This window comes from Lemur catta, chromosome 21 (assembly GCF_020740605.2).
Source record: "Lemur catta isolate mLemCat1 chromosome 21, mLemCat1.pri, whole genome shotgun sequence".
NCBI lineage: Eukaryota > Metazoa > Chordata > Mammalia > Primates > Lemuridae > Lemur > Lemur catta.
Window position 1 is genome coordinate 18391424 of NC_059148.1, and position 20546 is coordinate 18411969.

The 20546-nt window shown below is 52.1% G+C and overlaps 1 protein-coding gene and 1 non-coding gene across 3 annotated transcripts in view; both read left to right on the forward strand.

Annotated features, from left to right (window-relative positions):
- Positions 1-16734, forward strand: part of SSH1 (slingshot protein phosphatase 1) — a 60681-nt gene extending 43947 nt beyond the window's left edge. For both annotated transcript variants that reach the window (XM_045534621.1, XM_045534622.1), the window contains 5 exons: positions 513-559; positions 1983-2129; positions 3579-3779; positions 6769-7321; positions 10422-16734. In XM_045534621.1, coding sequence (XP_045390577.1) covers positions 513-559; positions 1983-2129; positions 3579-3779; positions 6769-7321; positions 10422-11678 — 2205 coding nt within the window. In that variant the 3' untranslated portion in view covers positions 11679-16734. The remainder of the gene's footprint in view (positions 1-512; positions 560-1982; positions 2130-3578; positions 3780-6768; positions 7322-10421) is intronic.
- On the forward strand, positions 16084-16145 carry LOC123626322. The gene has a single exon (XR_006730808.1). It is a non-coding gene; the product is annotated as a U7 small nuclear RNA (small nuclear RNA).
- Positions 16735-20546: the final 3812 nt, after the last annotated feature.

A 20546-nucleotide genomic window follows, 5' to 3' on the forward strand; every position in this document is an offset into this window, starting at 1 on the left:
AAATATCCTCGTACGTAAGTCTCTGTGTGAATTATGATTTCCTCAGGATAACCTTTTGTGAGTGAAATTACTGGGTCAGAGGGTTGGAACTTTTTCAATATTGCCAAAATACTTCCCAGAAAAGGTAGACCGATGCCTCCTTCAATTAGTGAGTGTGAACGTGCCCTCCCCTGGGTGGGAGGTCGCAGGTCATTGCCTCTGACCGTGGGACGTCACTGCAGTCTTAGGAGAGGAAGCGGGGAGACGGGGAAGCAGGTTCTCCTGGACTTGTTCTTTCCCTGAGGCCGAGGGGCCGGTGAGGGCCTGGGCTCTTCCCGCTCTTCCCAGCCGCAGCGCACACGTTGATGATGTCTGAGAACTTGGGAAGCTTGTTGAAAATCAGCCCCTCAGTTCTCGCTGTTCCCTGAGGCCAAGGGTCCATGAAATAAGGCCTGACTCACCCCCAGGGCTGGGACAAACTGCATCCCCTGAGCAGCTCCGACTCACGGGGGTTTGTGTGATCTGTCTCCCAGGGCTCTGAATGGAATGCATCCAATCTGGAGGAACTGCAGGGCTCAGGGTGAGTCTCCTCCCCTTGTCTTTCCCTGTCCTTCCAGGCAGCTTAGGATCCCTCCAGGCTGCCATCCAGGCTGAGACCTCGGGCTGCCTGCCTGTCACTGCCTGCACCCAGGTCTCTGAAGTGGCTGCCGGGGCCGATTTGCATAGCTAAACAGATGTGCTTCCAAATGCCACGTCTTGAATAATTCATGGGCTTAGATTTTCCTGGAGTCTCCCGTGATTGTGTGTGCCAGGGAGGACGCTTCTCAATCGTACTCACATGGCACAAGACAGCAAGGATGCGGAGAGGGCTCTGAGCCCCTCCCACCGCCTCGCTGCCCTGCGGAGTTGCCCAGAGCCCCCGCGTGGGTACAGAGATCTGCTGGCGGTTTTGCCAGTCAGCAACCCTGATCCCCGGACCGCTCCTGGCTCTTACTGAGGTTATACTTTTGGGCCTGGTGGGATTGCAACTAAGTACTCTGCATTGGCCAGAAGCGTATGCCTTGTCTTAGCCTGAGAAACGCTTAGCAGCAGGAATGAAAGATGTTTGAATCTAGACCTTCAAGAACAGATGTCTGGATTTTTTGTTTTTTAAACAACATAGCCACAAAATCACCGTTCTGTGGGTCTGACATGATGGCATTCTGGAATTACTACATTTAAAAATCAAGACTAAACAAATCTTAAAATATATCCTTAGAACTACTGGTTAAGTTGTGTTCCTCCAGCAGAAAGTATTCTTAACATGTAGGGTGATGCTGTGTGCGTTTTCCTTCTTGCTGGGAATAAATGAGTGGCTTTTAAATGTATTTTTTTTAAGCATGTATAAGTATTCTCTTATGAAACCTACTTGAGATATTTTCTAACTCCTGAAATTATTTTGGTCTTCCAGTAATAAAAGTATTAAGTTTGTAGAACTGCAGAAGCTGGGTCAGAAGACCCTTGGAATTACTTGCTTATTTATATCTTGCCTTGTTTCAAAATGGATTTAAGGCAATTCCTAAGGATATAAATAATGGATGGATACATTCTGCTTTTTAAGAGTAGAGACTTTTTTAAAAAGCCTTTGTATACTCATAATAGTTATGAATCTTGACACTTTAAGGAATTTAGAAATCTACTTAAATAATATATATATTTTTAATTTCTAGCATGCTTTGAACTGAGTTATCTTTTTATAGGGTTTTTTAAAAATAAAGAGATTTGGGTTTTTGGTATAAATATAATACATTCTCATCGTATAGAGGGCATTCAGAAAATACAAAGAAAACTACTGTTAAGGAAAAACAAAAGTTCTACCACAAACGTATTGCCCTTTGTTAATATGTATTTAATTTTTTTTTTCCTCTGCCAGTTTTTCATTACTCTGTTTTTTATAGTTCCTCATCCTGATTCTCCAAATCTGGTTTGTTTGTGTGTTTTGTTTTTTTTTTTCCTCACTGCAGGGTTGACTACATTTTAAATGTTACTCGAGAAATAGATAATTTTTTTCCTGGCTTATTTGCATATCATAACATCCGCGTCTACGACGAAGAGACGACAGATCTTCTCGCCCACTGGAATGAAGCATATCATTTTATAAACAAAGCCAAGTAAGTGGGCGGGGAAGCCGGGCGGAGGCAGAAGCTGACTGGCAGATGCCGGGTACACAGGAACTGCTGGCGACCCCAGACACAGACGTTGGCTGGCTTGAGGGGCCTGGATGTCTGATGGACTTTTGGTTTTAGCCGCAGGACCCCAAACACCAGAGGGGGAAAGTTGTTGGTCCTCCCCAGGTAGAGGCCTAACGAGGTGACTCTCCCAGCTGTCCATGATTGTGACGTTTGACCCCGGTTGTCCTCAGCACTGGTTCCTGGCAAGGATCCGATACCAAGTGGACACTCTTAGGAGCTCTGCCCCTGGGGAGTCGCTGAGCCAAAGGAGGGCCAGGGAGGGACCTGGGCTCAGAGCTCCTTTGGGACTGTCTCCCTAAAGAACACAGCCTGTCTTCTGTCCTCAAGTTAGTGTCACGTGGATGGGACAGTCTGGTCTCACCCGTCGTTTGTTCCCATTTTATTCTGCTGTGGAACAACTGTGCCTTACGGGAGTCAAGAACAGGAAGAGAGAACCCTTTGAGAGGCTGTCGAGAGAAACGCCCTCTTCTGCTTTGTGCTCCTCTGGGTCAAAGCTTTGTAAAGTGACCTTACCAAACCTTAGTTCTCTCCAATTCCCCGGGGACAGACTCAGGACACTCTTGAGGGAGACTTCAGACCAGCAGTCCAAACAAAAAAAAAAGCAAGCCTGGGGTGTGGGAAGCTGGAGCCCGCTCCCACCTGGGGGGGGTCCCTTCTGGACAAATAGTTTCACAGGTGCCACCCCCCCCCAGCCCGGTGCTCCCTCGCATTCTTGAGCGAGCAGTACATAGACAGACACGGTTGGGTCGGCCTTGCCATATCTGGCCAATCAGCCAGGTCTGGGCCAGTCTTGCCTCCTTGCAAGTAACAGATCAGCCTCATCTTCCTCCCCTGGCTTGTCCCTCTCTGGCTGTCCTGCTGCTGCTCCCTGGCATTCCTGTCTGACGAGTGTCTTGCTCTCCCTAGGGCCTTGCCGGTTTCACTTCGCTGACCCCATTTTCCTCCAGTAACTCGTTCACTGTCTCCATCTGCTGTAGCAGCTGAGCAAGCTTTTACAGAAATCCCTTTAGCTGCCCAACTGCTTCTCAGGAAAGAGTTTTTTGGTCCCCCTCGCCTATCCCAGCCACGTGGGAAGGTTCCCACTTTTGACGGTGAAGGCAGCCAAGTTTTGGAGCTCTCCTTGCAAAACTTGGCTGGGCCCGAACAGATTTCTCTTGATTTCCCATTGTGTGCTAATTGGTTTTACAGTGAAGTTATTTCCTTTAGAGGGTGTGTAGACATGTAAACATTAGGACACAGGAGGTTTTAGGCAAGTGAGATAACTTCAGGGTTTAAAAAAAAAAATCAGTTGAGTAAAAGCTGAGAGAATGAAGTTGTGGAAGCTTTTTAACTCTTTCTCCTGCACCCCGCCCCCCCCCACGCCTGCAGGAGGAACCATTCCAAGTGCCTGGTGCATTGCAAGATGGGGGTCAGTCGCTCCGCGTCCACGGTCATAGCCTATGCGATGAAGGAGTTCGGCTGGCCTCTGGAAAAGGCATATAACTACGTGAAGCAAAAGCGCAGCATCACGCGGCCCAACGCGGGCTTCATGAGACAGCTGTCTGAGTACGAAGGCATCTTGGACGCGAGGTGGGTGCCAGCCCGGAGAGGGGGGACTGGCTGGCCGAGCTGGCGCAGCGTCTGGATCTGAGCGTGCTCCCGTTCGGCCCCCGGCAGTGGCTTCTGCAGCCAAAATGCCGCCTCTCTCGGGGAGCCGGTTCGAGAAAAACAACTATTGTTTGGGCTCTGATTAGCCGTTTCCAGGAGGGATCTGTTTTGATTTTGTTGGCACACACATAAAGCCGGTTCTGCTGCCGGAGGGAACGGTGCCTAACTTCTGGTCCAAGGCAAGTCTTGGTGTGTGCGGCGCGGGCATGTGTCTGTCCCGTTTCCTGGGCATCTGCGTTGTGCAGAGCTCCGTGTGCTGCTCTGCTGCGGGACAAGCCCTAGCACTGCGGAGCCGGACGGGTTTCTGCCAGGCAGGCCGGGCGACTTAGAGCGAGCGGGTCAGTCTCCCTGAGCCTCAGTTTCCTCTTCTGAGTTAAGAATCAGTGCCCAGCTCAATGTGGATGTTAACACTGTAGGTGCTGTGAATCACAGCATGGCGGCTCCTCAAAAAACTAGAAGTAGAATTACTGTGTGACCAACAATTCCCCTTCTGCATACATCCCCAAAAGAATTGAAAGCAGGGTCTCAAAGAGATACTCGTCCACCCTCGTCCATGGCAGCATTATTGACGATGGCCAAAAAGTGGAAGCAACCAGCGTCCACGGATGGATGAATGGATACACAAAACGTGCTACCCCCCTACAACGGGGTGTTACTCAGCCTTAGAAAGGGAGGGAGTTCGGACACATGCTCCAACATGGATGAGCCTCGAGGACGCCATGCCGAGTGAGACAGGCCAGTCACAGAAAGATGCATACTGTGTGATTCCAAGTCACACGAGGTACTTGGAGTGTCAGAGTCAGGGAGAGAGAAGGTAGAATGGAGGAAGGAGGGAATGGGGAGTTAGTGTTTCATGGGGACAGAGTTTCAGTTTTGCAAGAGGGAAAGAGTTCTGGAGATGGATGGTGGCGATGGTCGTGCAGCATTGTGAATGTATTTAATATTATTGAACTGTACACTTAAAACTGGTTAAGATAGAAAATTTTGTTATGTGTATTTCACCACAATGAATAAATTGACCAAAAAAAAAAAAAAAGAATACCCACCTGATAGGGTTATCTCGAGGTTTGCATGAGCCCTATACAAGTTTGCCTTTGCAGATACTTTGCCAGGCTTGGCTCATAGTAAATGATAAATATAGCTTCTCTTAAACATCTGTAACTCCCACCCCATAGAAGGTCTGCAGAGTACAGGTCAGCCCCCTTTTCCAGGGACAGGAGTGGGTTAACTTGTCACCTGTCACACTGTCAGTGGACAGCAGAAGGGAGAGACACACACACAGGTCTGTGAGCCCCAGGCAAGGGGTGCTTGGCACGGGGAGGTCCTGAGGTCATTGTGCCCACCCAAGGTGTTGGGAGTCCTCCGGTGACCCCCAGCAGATCCCCACTGCGACTCCAGTTCCCCAGATCAGATCGAGATCAGAAGCCAGGAGCTTGGGACTCACTTTCTCCCCTTTCCCCTCCTATTCAGACGAGAAGCAGGTCTCCCTGGAGCATTTCTGATCCGTGTTGGAAGAAAGCCACAGGCTAAAGCCCAGGGGCTTCGTGGCCAAGCTTGGGAATGCAGGAGTGCCCTGGCAGAGTCAGCAGGGTCTGCAGAACAGCTTTGGCCGTCTCGGGGCTCTTCACTGTCAACCACACCGTGGCTGGACAGGTCCCCAGGCAGGGCCTGCAGGAGCGCCCAGCATCCTGCTGTCCCCTCCCCGAGCCTGTCAGGCACAGCTGCTGTCAGGGCTCTTTGTAGCTTGACCGGGGCTCTCCAGGCTGGGCCCACAGCGACAGGACATTTATCTCGAATAACACAGCTTGACGGAATGTGCACAGAGCAAACAGCAATGAAGGATCGTGACGCTGCCTTGCACCAAAGAGCGAAGGCAAATCCTGCACTCCCATTGCGTGTTTGTGTTTCCTTCTCGAGTTTTGTTTTTTTTTTTTTCTTGAGACAGAGTCTGGCTCTGTCACCTAGGCTAGAGTGCAGTGGCATCATCATAGCTCACTGCAGCCTCATACTCCTGGGCTCAAGTGATCATCCTGTCTCAGCCTTCCAAGTAGCTGGGACTACAGGCCTGTGCTACCACACCCAGCTAATTTTTCTATTTTTTGTAGAGACGGGGTCTCACTCTTGGTCAGGGTGGTTTCGAACTCCTGAGCTCAAACGATCCGCCCTCCCTGGCCTCCCAGAGTGCTAGGATTACAGGCGTGAGCCACTGTGCCTGGCCTCCTTCTGTATTGTCTTAATCCTCACAGCCCCGTGACGTTGGCCTTACTTTAAGGTCCACGGGGGACTTAGTCGCCCTGTATCACTATAAACCTTTCTCTCTCTCTCTCTCTCCCCCCCCATTTTTTTTTTTGCCTTGTGTTTTTAAGAAAAAGGTATTATAAAAAAGAATAGTATTCTATAATCCCTCTGACCTAAACAGATATTTCCAGTTGTCTGGGCTCTTCCCAGATGTATCCGTGTGCGTCACGTGTCTACATGGCTACGACAGCGTGTGTAGACCTTCACGTACTCTCTGCCGTCATCCCCTGATTTCTCTGCAGCGTGGGCAGGAGGAGGATTGTTATTCTCGTTTGACAGATGGAACATGAGTGAAGTGACTGGGTTCACAAAATGAGATGGCATGAACACAGATGCACAGAGGGCAAGTCTAGACTCCCTTTGTGTCCCTGTCACGTTGTCCCCACGTGACCGCAAGTCATGTGAGGCTTCCCATGCAAGCCATGGTGATTCAGGGTCCTCATGCTTGTGTTTCTTGGGAACAAATGAACAGAGGGCCTTTACCTAAGTGAGCGCCTGCCAGCAGCGCCAACCGTGGGCTGTCCTTTGTTTGCTCCCCCTGCACCCCTCTCCCCCAGGCCCCTCTGGGCGCTGTCCTCCCCTGCTCACCTTCCCCTGCCCTTTCTCCCCACAGCAAACAGCGGCATAACAAGCTGTGGGGGCAGCAGACGGAGAGCAGCCTCCAGCCGCCCGCAGATGGCCCTGCAGGACCCTGCGACTTCTCACCAGAGACCTTGGACAGCACCCCGGAGACCCGGCCGCCCTGCCTGGAGGATGCTGCCCAGCCCGGCTTCCCAGGCCTCAGGGCCCCCGGAGGGCCCGCTCTCCCCTGCTGTTTCCGGCGACTCTCAGACCCCCTCCCGCCTTCCCCTGACGGCGAAATCTGCAGCTCGGTCCAGCTCGAGGACCTCGAGAGGGACACTCTTTCGGAGGAGGCAGCCCAGCCAGCAGAGGCGCACAAGACAGCCAGACACCCCCAGGAGGGCCCCGGGCTCTGTGAGAAGGACGCCAGGAAGAAACTAGAGTTCGTGAGCCCCGCGGGCCGGAGGGGTTCCTCGCCACAGGCGGAGGACATGGACAGGGACGATGGCCCAGGACCAGGGCGGTGGGGGCGGCCTCCAACCCAGCTCAACCGGGAAAACCTAAACAACAACAACAGCAAGAGGAGCTGTCCCGATGACTTCGAGGTAGGCACGGGACCAGGGTGTGGGGTCCGTCCCGCTGCTCCCCGTTTTGGAGCTGGCAGCTCTCATCTCCGGGGACGGGGCAGGGAGCCGTGGGCTTATTTCGGAGGGTGACTCTGCTGGCTGATTGGGAATGTCACATGTACGTAGATAGTGGACTGGGGTCTGCCAGGAATGACACGAATCCCAGCGTGCCCCCTCCAGCCCGTGCACCTTGTTCACATCTTAGGCAGGCTTTCCGACTCAGTTTCTTCCTTCTTACGTAAAATGTAAAACATAATAACTTACCACCCAGCTTCAACCTTGATCAACATGTGGCTGTTCTTATTTCATCTCACCCGCTTCCCCAGACGCTGGGCTATGTTGAAATCAATCCCAGATTAACCATTTTATTCCTGAAGGCTCCAGTACGGGCCATAACCGCAATACCATGACCACCTTCAAAAAACCGGTAACGATCCCTCAGCATCATTGAGTATCTAGTCTCCTAGCTCAGATTCTCGTGCCCAACTCCGTGAGTCTCTGGAAGCTGTGATAATGGGTGGATTGTCTGCAACAAGGTTTGAGCTTCCGGCCGGTGCTTACCGAGCAGATAGTTCGTTGCAGCCAAACTTTTCCCTCTTGCATCAGTGGGAGGCGACCCAGGGGCAGAGGCTGGCTGCGTGGAGGGGTGTGCTGTGCGGCCCGGTCTCCACGTGCACCCTGCCTTGGCGCCAGCTGGCCAGGGCCCGGGGCAGGGAGCTTCGTTTCCGCTGGCCCCACCTGCCCAGTGCACGGGACCGCTGGGATTCTCAAGTGGAAGCACTTGGGATGCTGACAGATGCTTTCGAGTGTAAAGCTGTTTTGTCACCAATGTCATGGCATAGTGCAGGCAGAACTGGGAAGTCCATCCACTGACCTCCAGATCGTGAAAGGTATTCCACGCCAAATACTCACCCCTCATGGATCCCCCACTTCCCTGCTCACCACAAATACCCACAGAGACAAGTGAGATAAAACCGTGGACGCCCTGGGGGGCTTTAAGCAGAGGGTGGCCAGGCCCCTCCGGAAGTGGGCTGCAGGTAGGCTGGTGGGAGAGAGGGGCCGCCGGGGGCCTGGGAAGACAGTGGCTCAGAGGGTGGGGCGAGGACGTCTGGAGGCAGTGCCCCATGCCCTCCTGCCTTGTGTCCCGCGTCACCCCACTCTCCAGCCTGCCACCCTGTGCAGGGCCCTCCTGCCCTGCAGCCGCTGGGCACGGTCTCTGCTTCCTCTGCCTGCTCGGCACCTGCTGGCCCCAGAAGCTCAGCTGAAGTCAGTTCCTAGGGGCAGCCTTCCCTCCCTCGCTGGAGGCCCTGAGCTCACCCCGCTCCCCTGGTCCTTGTCACAGTCTTCAGGTCTGTTCCCATCAGTGGACAGCGGGCTTCCTGAGGGTAGGGGCTGTGTCTCGTCCCCAGCCCCCGAGTCTGATGCAAGTCCTGGCACGAGGCAGGCGCTCCGTGAATACGTGTTGAGTGGATGATTCTCCCCCGTCTCCCACCCGGTTGCTCTGAAAGGTGCTTTCAGATCCCCCGCCATGGTGGACTTCAGTCCAGGTTTCAGAGGAACCACCATATAGGCGCTTTGGCTAAAGCTTCTGAAAAATGTCTGGGTCAAGAATTTAGGCCTTGGTCCAGGCACTGTGGCTCATGCCTATAATCTCAGCACTTGGGAGTCAGGACGGGACGATCACTTGAGGCCAAGAGTTTGAGACCAGCCTGGGCAACAGAGTGAGACCCCATCTCTAAAAAGAATTTTAAAATTAGCTGGGCATGGTGGCGCACACCTGTAGTCCCAGCTGCTAGGGAGGCTGACGCAGGAGGATTGCTTGAACCCAGGAATTCGAGGCTGCAGTGAGCTATAACTGGGCCACTACACTCCAGCCTAGGTGACAGAACAAGACCCTGTCTCTTAAAAAAAAGAGAGAGAATTCAGGCCTTAACAAGAGGAGGTTGGTCAGGACTAAGGTCCTACTGGTGGACCCAGAAGCTGGCCCCAGGGTTCCTGACTGAGAGAAGGTTCTGTAGAGGCCCCTCCCTCCAGGAGTAATGGCTGCGTATCCTTTTGACTCCCCGAGTGTTGGACCCCCCAAGACTTTCTACCTTGGGGGGCTTAAGCCTGCTACGCAGGATGGTGTTAATCCCTGACAGTCAAGGGGACGGGGGTCACCCAGGCCCCACTTGCAGGGAGAAAGTGCGGGAAGCCTGCATCAGCCCTTTGCCTGGGTTCGGTTATAGCCCGGATCAGGAATGTCCCAGCTGAACAGCTCCGGAGAGTCGCCCCCAGCGGTGTGGCGTCCCTTTTGTGATCTTGCCCCATCTCAGCCTGGTAGCGCTGCTCTGTGCCTGTCAGTCTGCCAGGGAGGAGGTGAAGGGACGTGCTGCAGTCACTTAGAGCCCTGGTGACCAGAAAGCAGGGAGCTTCCTTAGGAGACAGTGTAAACATGTTTTCTGTTGGTTTATCAAGCCCACCCCAGCCTGGCGCACTTACCAGGGCCTGTGGGCACCCGTGTCTGGGTCTGTGTCGAGTCTGCCAACACTCGAGAGAAGACCGTGGTTGGATGAAGGTTCTGGAGCCACACTGTGCTCCTGCTGGACGGGAGGGGCTCTGTTGTCAGGCTGCGTACTCCCCACGTGCAAATCTCTGTGAAAGGAAGAGGCCCCCTTTCAGTGTTTCCATGGTGGACACGCACTATTTGATGTCATTCTCACAGTGCTGGGAGGCAGGAGTTGTCACCCTGTTTTCCCAGTGAGACCAAGTCCTGCAAAAGTGTCACACTGAGCAGGTGGCAGGGGCATGGCTGAGAAGGACGGCCCTGGGGGTCCTGCCCCAGCCATGCTGGAGCGAGGCCCCAGGTCTGCCCAGGGCCTCGGACACGTGCTCCTGGGCAGCTTTGGCTGGTGTCTCCAGCTCCTGTCTCATCTGCATTATTCAGGGTCAGGTGGGTCCTGGGAGGTCTCGACTCCTGCACTAAACGAAGCAAGAGCCACCGCTCCAGGGCCTGCCCCAGCCTGGCCTCATACCCGCCTCCGAGTTTTGGTCTCAGCTCATCAGGGCCCCCTCTCACAATGTTCTTGTCCCCTTGCAGCATGACGCTATATTTGGGATCCTTAACAAAGTGAAGCCTTCCTATAAATCCTGTGCTGACTGCATGTACCCTCCAGCCAGCGGGGCCCCAGAGGCCTTCAGGGAGCGATGTGAGGACCCTGGTGCCCCTGCCATCTGCACCCAGCCTGCCTTCCTGCCGCACGTCACGTCGTCCCCCATGGCCCTCACAGCCAGCCGGGCCCGGGCTCTGGAGAAGCCGGCTTCCGGCCCAGCCGAGACTCCCCCACTCCCGCCACCAGCGGGCGCCAGGAGGCCGGACCCCAGTGGCTCTGGGGCTGCAGCTGCCCCAGAGCTCCCAGCTAGCCTTTTGGAACCTTCCAGAGAGACCCCAAAACTCCTGCCAAAGTCCCTCCTTTTGAAGAATTCTCACTGTGATAAGAACCCTCCTAGCATGGAAGTGGCGAAGGAAGAGTCACCACCCAAGAAAGACCCGAAGCCCGCTAAGGACCTGCGGCTGCTGTTCAGTAACGAGGCCGAGAAACCCACGACCCACAGCTACCTGATGCAGCACCAGGAGTCCATCATCCAGCTGCAGAAGGCAGGCTTGGTCCGCAAGCACACCAAAGAGCTGGAGAGACTGAAGCGCGCGCCCGCAGCCCCGGCCTCCGCCTTCAGGGACTGCACGGCCGGCAGGCTGGAGGCCAGCATCCCCGAGGAGAGCCAGGGGCCGGCCGCAGTCCGGGAGCCAGGGCCCCTGCCTTTCCCCGGCCTAGCGGGGAGCGATGACAAACCGGAGGCTGCCCCACCCCTTGCCTTGGAGGGAGCCTCGCTGAAGAGTCCCCCTCCCTTCCTCTGCCGCCTGGATCACACCAGTCACTTCTCCAAAGACTTTCTGAAGACCATCTGCTACACCCCCACCTCCTCTTCCATGAGCTCCAACCTGACCCGGAGCTCCAGCAGCGACAGCATCCACAGCGTCCGTGGGAAGCCGGGGCTGGTGAAGCAGCGCACCCAGGAGATCGAGACCCGGCTCCGGCTGGCGGGCCTCACCGTCTCGTCCCCGCTGAAGCGCTCGCACTCCCTTGCCAAGCTCGGCAGTCTCAACTTCTCGACCGAAGACCTGTCCAGTGAGGCTGACCCGTCCACCGTGGCCGACTCCCAGGACGCCACGATGAGCGAGTCTTCCTACCTGCATGAGCCCCAGGCCACCCCGAGGAACCCACCTGCGACCTCCAAACCGTCAGGGAAATCCGCCCCAGAAAACTTGAAGAGCCCCCCCTGGGGGAGCAAAAGCTGACCCTGCTGCTGCACCGGGACACGTATTTTCCGATGATTCCTCTCGTCGTTTCACTGTGGATTTTGGTCAGCCCCTTCCATGTCGATTTCCCTTAAGCAATTGAAGTCATCCTAACTCTTCCCCCTCTTGCCACAGAGAGGAGGAGAAGAAACAAAAATAATTAACTCGCAGCACAAGAAGAAAGGGGAACTCTCGGCGGCGTGGCCTGGGAGAAGCTGAAGCCACAGGCCGGCAGATGCAAGACTCCGCGCCCAGGTCCTGTGTTTCCAAGAAGAATCGTGTCTTGAGAGGAACGTGCACGAATCTGCACCCACGTCCAAGCCGTTCCGTTCGCAGCCTGCAGAAGAAAAGTCGTGGCCATGGTGGCATCGCCGCGGCAGACGTTCTAGCTCATTCGTGGCCCTCTCAGAAAACTCCTGGATGGCGACATAAGTCCTACCTCTCCGTTCTTGCTGTGCTTTTTATTATTTTTAAAATACAAGGATGACCAAGGCTCATTCCAGGGAATAATGCTGTGTTAGAAAGGGTTTTTCAAAAAAAAAAAAAAATAGAGAGAACTTTCTTGTGTTCTGTGTTTGGGTTGGGACCCCAGATGTGTCAAGACTTTTAACTCGATGGCACCGGATACGGCTCGGTGGAGTCACTGGATGGAGCTGTCCTGTGCCGTGGTGGAGCTTGCTCTGTCCTCGCGCTGCCGTTACCGCTGAGTGACGTGTGCTTGACCAGCACGGGGCTCAGGTGGGAAAAATGGGAGGAGTGTGGTGGTCTCAGCTGTTGCTAATGCTGCAGTTGAAAGCGCCCCTAGTTGAGGGGAAGGGCCCACCACGCGTCGGGAGCCCCACCTGCTGCCAGACCGCGCGCACGTGGTTGCCTTTAGGTTTTGAAAGCGCTCGAGTGTCGGGCAGGAGCGGTGGTTCTGAGACGTGGCTTGTCCTGCTGGGAGCCGGACGCTCCGGGGCTCGTTTGGCCCCATCTGTTCCTATTTGGGGAGAGCACGGAGATTGCAGCAGTTCCCTCTCCAGGAGTAACTCAGCAGCAGCTTCTCTGAGAGGAGTGGGGCTGTTGCAGAGCTTCACAGGCGTTTACAGTGGCCCTTGCTGTGGTGGGAATACTGCTTCCTGTTTCTTCCCAGCAGCGATGACAATGACCAGGGATCTGTGGTCTGGCCTCACCTCTGTGGGTGGCCCCTTTCAGAACCAGGTGAGCTCGGCCTGGGGCTCTGGGCTTGAATCAGAGGACTTATCTGGTGTCAGCGGGCAAGACAGAATGTTAAAGCATCTTGAAGAGAGAGCAGCAGCTCGGTAGAAAGACAGGAAGGTTGAATTCGGGGATCAGCAATCTGTCGTGTATGGCCCCCTGAGCTAAGAATGGTTTTTGCATTTTTACAGGGTTGTTAAAAAAAATGAAATAATATGCGACAGAAACCACACGGCCCACAAAGCCTATAAGCTAATTTACTGTCAGGTCCTTTATAGAGAAAGTTTGCTGCCCCCTGGTTTTATTTGACAACACAGGGCTGCCTTTGGCCCTGCAGAAGAAACAGCAAATTTGAAGACCTCCTGGACCCCGACCCTTCCCTCCTCCGACTCCAGGCCTGGCCAGCCCACCCCAGCTTGCCTCTCTTGTGCAGGATGGAGTGGTTGTTTATTGGGGGCCAGCGGGGAACACTGTTTGTTGGAGCTCTTCTGCAATTCCATCTTGCCCTCCGCTGGGTCTGCTGGATTAGCTCAGTGAAACCAGAAAGCCTTCAAGGCCAGCCAAATTCTGGAAGTGGGCGAGTGAGTTGCTACCTTACATTGGTCGGAACCGGGTTCCCAAAAGCAGGCCATTCTGGAAAGCACCCCGGGCAGGGTCTTCAGGAGCAAGGCAAGTTCGTGTTTCAACCAGGGGGTAGAGCTTTTGCAAAAACCCTTTCTCCTGGGACTGTTTTTCCCTGGTATGGTTCTTCTTCTTCTTCTTCTTTTTTTAAATTTTAAACCTTCTTTAATTTACTTTCTAGGAATTTGTTTCCCACTAGTGTCAATTGAAAGCACCTTAAAAGGTGATTATCCACTTATTCCTGAAACCCCTGTGGGTTTTCCCCCATCTCAGCCAACGAGAGCACGGTCTCAAAAAAAAATACCAAGTTCAGTATGTTTTGCCAAATTAAATTTTATGGGACAAATCAGTTGTGTCAAAATAATCCCTTAAATGTGGTGATGACAGGCTTATGTTGGTTTTTTTCACCATGTCTGTGTATGAGAGTGATATATTTTTGAAGACTTTAATTTCGAAAGCCATAATTTTTCTTGTCCAGTGAAAGAGTCAGGGTAGGGGGAAGATTTCAAATACAAGTGGGTTGTTTTGGCTCTTGGCAAACTTATCCATGCATTTTTCGGGAGGACAGTAGTATATCGACATCTAAACAGACACCAGGGCGTTTGTCCCCATCATCAGAGCAAAATGAAGCATTCTTGATTTGGTGGTTAATACTCTGGCCTGGATAAAAAGGTCAAAGATTTTTCCTGGAGTCTCAAATAAGCTGCATGTAAACCATACGGCAAATTCCTATTTGAAATATTATACGAACAAGACAAGAGCGGTCTGCCAGGCTTGGGGGCACCTTGGCAAAGACAAGTTCATGCTGGTCTCAGAAAAGAAAGTTTGCCCCGTAAGATATCCCACGGCTTGGCCGACGCTTTGTGTGTCATCTTAGCCGATGGAGAAAATTCCAGATGTAAGTGGCACAAGAAAGAGGCAGGCAGAGGTTTGTGCCATGCAGGTCATTGATTTTTTTTCTTTTCTTTTTTTTTTTTTTTGTGATTGTCATTTTCATCAAATGCCCTTGTTGATTTGGGAAAAAAGGAAAATTTTCTAAATCAGCTTGATACCCTGAGTATTCCACTGCATTTCATCTTCCCCCTCACCTTAATGGCTGTGGCATGCCAAAAGTTAGACTGAACTTTTCTACATCTTCACCTTCTGCTAACAGGAAGGTCTTCTCTTCGAGTTTTTAAGCGTAAGGGGGTCACAGAGAGGAAGAACCAGGCTGCCTTCTGATCATAATTGGGCAGTTGCCGGTTTCCATTGCTTTGTCTTGTAGCTACTTCAGGGCCTTCCGGCGATGTCCTGGCTACATGAACACGGTTTCTTTCTCTCCCTGTCCACCTCCTTGCTGTCAAGGCAGGGACCCCTGCCAACCTCCAGGCTGTTGAATAGCTCACTGCGGGGTGGCAAGCCCTTCTCTGTGGCACCCTGTTGCTCGAGCATGCAGATCACTCACCAGGTGCACACAGATAGCCACACTCACTGTCCAAGTCCCATTCTGCTCCCTTCTGCTGAAGAGCATTCCAGTCGGTTCTACAGCCCTTGCCCCTGGTCTAAGGCCAGAGGATGCAGCAGGATGGAGCTGAGGTTGAGCAGAATAGACCTTCAGGACAACCCTGTATTTCTGCACTCGTGCCTCAGGGCCAGCCCATCCTGGAAGGTTCATGCATCCTGCTCCTCCCCTGGGGACCATGTCTCCCTCCTGGGAACAAATGCTGCATCATTTAGTCAAGAGATCATATTAAGTAACCTTGCCTGAGGCATCTGAAGAGGGAGCTGGAAATTCTTGGTGCCAGAATACATTGCATCCAACCCTGCTCGGTGGCTGGCCACTTAGCAGGGCGCCCCCCAAACACACCACCTAGTGAGGGCACCCACTTCACCTCTGGCAAGAGAGCTAGGTAGATCAGAAACCTGGTGACATCTGGACAGCACGGTGCAGGTTCACTTGTCCTGGTCCCACCTCCCAGGTTCCTGCTGAGGTTACAGGTCAAATGAAGGCCCTTGACTTTACCCCCATACCCAGCCACTTGTTTTGTTAGTGCTCGTTCTGCAATCGACTACTTATGTGTGTGACTTCACTCCGCCTATATATGTTTGAGTATGTAGAATTTGAGTCAGATGACCACGTGCATCATTTCTGTCTCATCCACATGCACGCCGTGTCACCCGAGCTCCACAGCGAATCCTGTGACCGATCTGGAGAGACTGCCTCGTTCTTGTTGTGCAGTAGGTGCTGCGGCCCTGGCTTCTGTCACTCTCTGCAACAGGCATCTCGAGAACCAGATCACCAGTTGGTCCTCTGCTGTCCTTTCTGTCGGCCTTGCTGCATGAGAAGATAGTAGCTGCTTCCTCCCTCCTTTCATACACTGTAATTATTGTTTTACAATCGAGTGCCTTAATAATAGTTACAAATACTGTGTATTTATGCGAAAGGTTAAAAGTCTCATGGTTTGTGGTTGGACACTGTGTCTTGTTGGTAGTGGTTGGCATTAGGACTTTAGCTTGTCCTATCCCGTATCTGTGTTTATTCTGCTATGCAGTTTTACATTGTGTGTTCACAGCTGTTCCAAGGAGCCTTGCTAGAAACAGCACTGGGAAGTGTTGCAGCTCTTTTAGAATCTGTCTAGCAGGTTTTCTGGTCCACACCAGAAGACTCCCACATGCAAAAAAAAAAAAAGAAAGAAAGAAAGAGCGAACACTGGTAGTTCCTGCAGGCAAGGCAGGCGTTGGCGCTGTATCCCATAGGAGCCGATGAAAAACGTGATTTGGTTTATTGGCCAGCTGGGGGGTGGCACAGGCCGGGTGACCTCTGAACCAGAGCCCCGCATCTTACCCATTGCCCCAGTTGCACCATTGTACTCTTATTTAATAGAGATTTTATTGCCACCTAGGCCACCCTATTTTTCCTCTCCGTTAACGTCTTGAGCTCTTTTGCAACAAAATATAGGTACAGACCAAACCTCTTTCCTGCCCCCAAAACCAGGAGCTCCGCGAGACGAGTTGTTCTTTGGTTTCTCAGAAGCTGCCAGTGGGTTCCCGTGTGTTGCATTATGATATCAATGATTTTTTTATTATATTGTTTTTCTTCTTGTTTTTTTATATTATCTATTTAAAAGGCAGTATCTTTTGTACTGTGAATTTGCAGTAGAAGATGCATAATGCACTTTTTTGTTTTTTACTTCTGTTGGTGTGTATTGTATATAGTGTGTGTGCTTCTTGTGATGGAAATAAACTTTTTCTTTATAAATGCCTGATGACTGAATTTGTACAAATGGAAATTGCCCCTTTAACCCTTGCCGAGACAGTCTGATACTACATCATCATCATCATCATCATCATCATCATCATCATCATCATGGCAGTCTTTGCTGAGCACCTACTGTGTACTAAGCTCCATGCTAGGAAATGTGGACAGGTTAGGCCAAAGAAGGAGCCAAGGGAAGAAATATTAGCTCCTCCCAGGACTGGGCTTTTTCCCTCCTGATTTTGTCAGTAAGCAAGAGCAGGCCCACTTGTGGGTGGTCCTTTTTGGACCAAAAGAATGTTACCCACCAGAATGGGATGTGGACTTTGGGTGGGTTCTCTTCCCCGACAAGTGGGAAACGTAAAGCCAGAGGTGTGCTCTAGAGCCCATCATGCTCCTGCTACAGCTGGTGGCGGAGGACCGTGGAGACTAATGACCGCTGGTCGCCAAGGCCAGGATCCCAGGAAATCTCAGCCACTGAACACAGCACAGGCTGATCTGTCCGTATCACAATCCACTGCACACCAGGCAGCTTTCGGTGGCCCTCCTCCCTCCGTGACTCAGGAAGCAGGGCTGCTTTCATCTTAAAATCCTGCCACCTTGGAGTTCTTTGCCTCTAGCTGTGCAGGGAGGGGAGAAAGCAAGGAAAACTCACGTTCACTCTCATCTGCCTTCGTCTGGGTGCCGTGCAGCAAGACCTGGTCACGTGGCCCCAACCCAAGGGCCAGGGGGCCCGGGAGATGTATGGGGCACACATAATTTGGTGAGCACTAACTGCCACAAGCAGTTGGGCGTGACCACTAAATTCCAGTGCCTGCAGATCCAGAAAGTACTTGGTTCACTGCACCTGGAGTTGCTCTGTCAACTTAGACTCACAAGAGACTGATGAATAAACCGGAATGCACGTTTATTACTTTACCACAAGGATTATGACCGTCAAGCAGACCAGATTATGCTGATTAGCACCTTTAGGCCTTCCAGGTAATTCTATGTGGGAAGCCAATGTTTGTTGGAGGAACTGTTTGTTGAGTATGAAATCAATGCAAAAGTTTAATGGGACGGTCCTCGTGGTTAGTGTTACCGAGTTCTAATGCAGCCCCCTCCGTGGGATGTTTTAAACATGGAAATGCTGAGTGTCACGGTTCAGGACACACTCTTCCTCGGCAAGGCTGGAGATAACCTAACAGATGTGTGAATCGGAGTCTGGGGATGGGGCCCAGCAATGTGTATGTTGCTGATAGATTCTCTGGGAATTGTGATGGCCAAGTTTAGAAACCACCAAAATGAGAATGTGATGCAATTGCGTAGGCTCACGCTTTGCCACTTACAATCACATTCCACACATGCTTTCTGGAGACAACACCCACATCATCCTAACAGAATATGGGTGTTCCCAAAACTTACCAGATACTTGCATACTCAGGCCCTGGGAGAATATTCCCACGACCAGCTGCTTCTGCCCTGACCGCCTGCTCAGAGTAACCATCCCACGGTTGGGTGTGATCCCAGATCACACCTGTAGTAGGGGGGCGGGGGATGTGTATGGGAGGATCCACGTGCTCATTTGTGTTTATGTCTGGGGAAGCCCTGCTGGGCCAGATGCTTGAAAGAAGGAAGCTCCAGCAGGCTGAGCATGAGGATGACTTGGAATTTCAAAAGGATTCGCTTCGCTTCGTTGTAGTCATAGGGAAGGCCCTTCTAAAAGAGAGGTCCTCAAACAGTGCACAAAGTGAGCCCTGCCCAGAAAACAGCACTCACCGGTCCTTGGGGTGAACATTGTACTTACCACGCGCCTTCCACGTGCTTTACGCAAGGAATCCCACTGCATCCTCCCGTGGGCATTATTCGCAGCTCACAGATGAAGAAACAGGCCTGCAGAGTGTAAGTAATTTGCCCACAGTTAGATCTAAAAAGTGATGAAGCCCAATGGCTACTGCTCCGTCCCCATCGGAAACCCCTCCCAGAGCTGCAGCTCCCACCCCAGAAGGGGAAAGCAGCAAGCCGAAGATGCATCTTCATCTCCCTGGCGGCATCAGCGAGGAAGCAGAGGAGTCAGAGGCGAAGCTTCCAGCCCCTGGGAGACCTGACCCATTTCTTGCTCTGAAGGCCATTGGGGGTGAAGTCTACTGGGGGCGATGCAAGGTATGTTCCCCTCCCCCCAACCGTAGTCACCATATTTTGCCTTTAAAGGGAAACTGCGCATGCATCCCAAAGTATACTTGTAAAGAGTCCAGTTGCAGCCTGAAATTCCTTTCGTTGTAAACTGTTCCGGCAGATAAAATGCCGGCATTTACATTAGCAGCCTTCCAGCCTAGGAGGGGATGGGCCAGCATCTGACCCTAAAAGACAAGTTCTCCCGCGAGGGGTGCATTGGAGCTGGGGAGCTCCCTCTGGTTCTTGAAACCGGATATCAGAACGAGTTGAGGACAATGCCACCTACCTCTTGGGGCCATTGATTTGAAAATTAACTGATAATATATCCAAAACCCCTTCTGCCTGGCACACTACATCCTAAATAAATGGTGGCTGTTATTGATGGGAGGGGAGAGAGAAGGGAAGGAATATATCCTGAGCATCTACTAGTTGCAAGGGTTTCACATAAATATTGTGGAGTTAATCCTCACAGCAGATATGACTGTTTTACACGTGAGGAAGTGGATGGTCAGAGAGGTTAGATAACTTGGATCGGGACCACACAGCCAGGAAGGAGAAGAGGCCTGTAGTGTCCGACTCCAGTTTCCTGTGCTTTGTACCTGACCATCGTCTCCCCAAAGATAATTGCCTCTGATGCACTACGTGCAATGCTTAGACCGTAGTAAGTGCTCAACAGATATTTGATGAGAGGATGAGTGAATGGAATATGCCAGGAAAATGAGTCCCAGCTTCATTCACCAGGGCTCGGGACAGTTTGGAGACACCCATTGACTGCCCAAAACAAGTTCCTCTGGGGCAGAGGGCCATGTCTAAGTCACCTCTCGTACCCCAGCAAGGGCCTGGCACCTGGGACTGAACCCCGGGTCAACACCAGACATTCACGATCAGTCAAAGAATCCTGAGTTTTCCAGAGTCCAGAACAATCTGGAAGGTCATCTAGGCCACGCCCCCTTTTTAACATCCATCTGTTCTGACATCCTCGGTTCATGGAGCCCCTGCCACGCACCCGGCGCTGGGGAAAGAGAACACAGCCTAGTCTCCCCTTGGTCTGCTGACAGAAGGCCCCTCTGCAAAAGATAGAAAATACACCAGCTGCTAATGGCAGTGGCGTTAGATAGTTAGGATTCAAGGTTGGTTGGTTGGTTTCCTCCTTTTATCTATTTTCCAAAATCTCTGCAACAAGATTATGTTACTTACATAATAAAAAAAAGGAAAGTGTAAAGATTTAATAAAAGGATATCTTTGTACTGAGCTAAAATTTGCTGTCTGAGTTCCCAGGCTCATGGTTCTAGGGAGCTAGGCATAGCATTTTAGGGGGAAGGTCTTTTCTTCCCTCTCTTTGATGGAATAGCATGGGTGCCTGCAACAGAGGACTCTCGGATGGCTGTGGCTCAGGGGTGCCAGACAGGGCTTGCTATCCTGGGCTGTCAGCTGCTCCGGGCTGCTTATGCTGAGTGTCTGGGGGTGGCAGTGGTACTGCATGGCGTGATGACACAGTGTCCAGGGCCGGGCTCAGGGCAGTTGCACAGGACTCCACGTTTGCAAAGACCTTGCACTTGGTTTCTTTTTTTTTAGTTTTTATTTTTTCTTCTTTTTGCTCACAGTAGGATGCACTTGGTTTTAATGCCCTACTGTCACCATCTTGAAATTCCTAATAATTC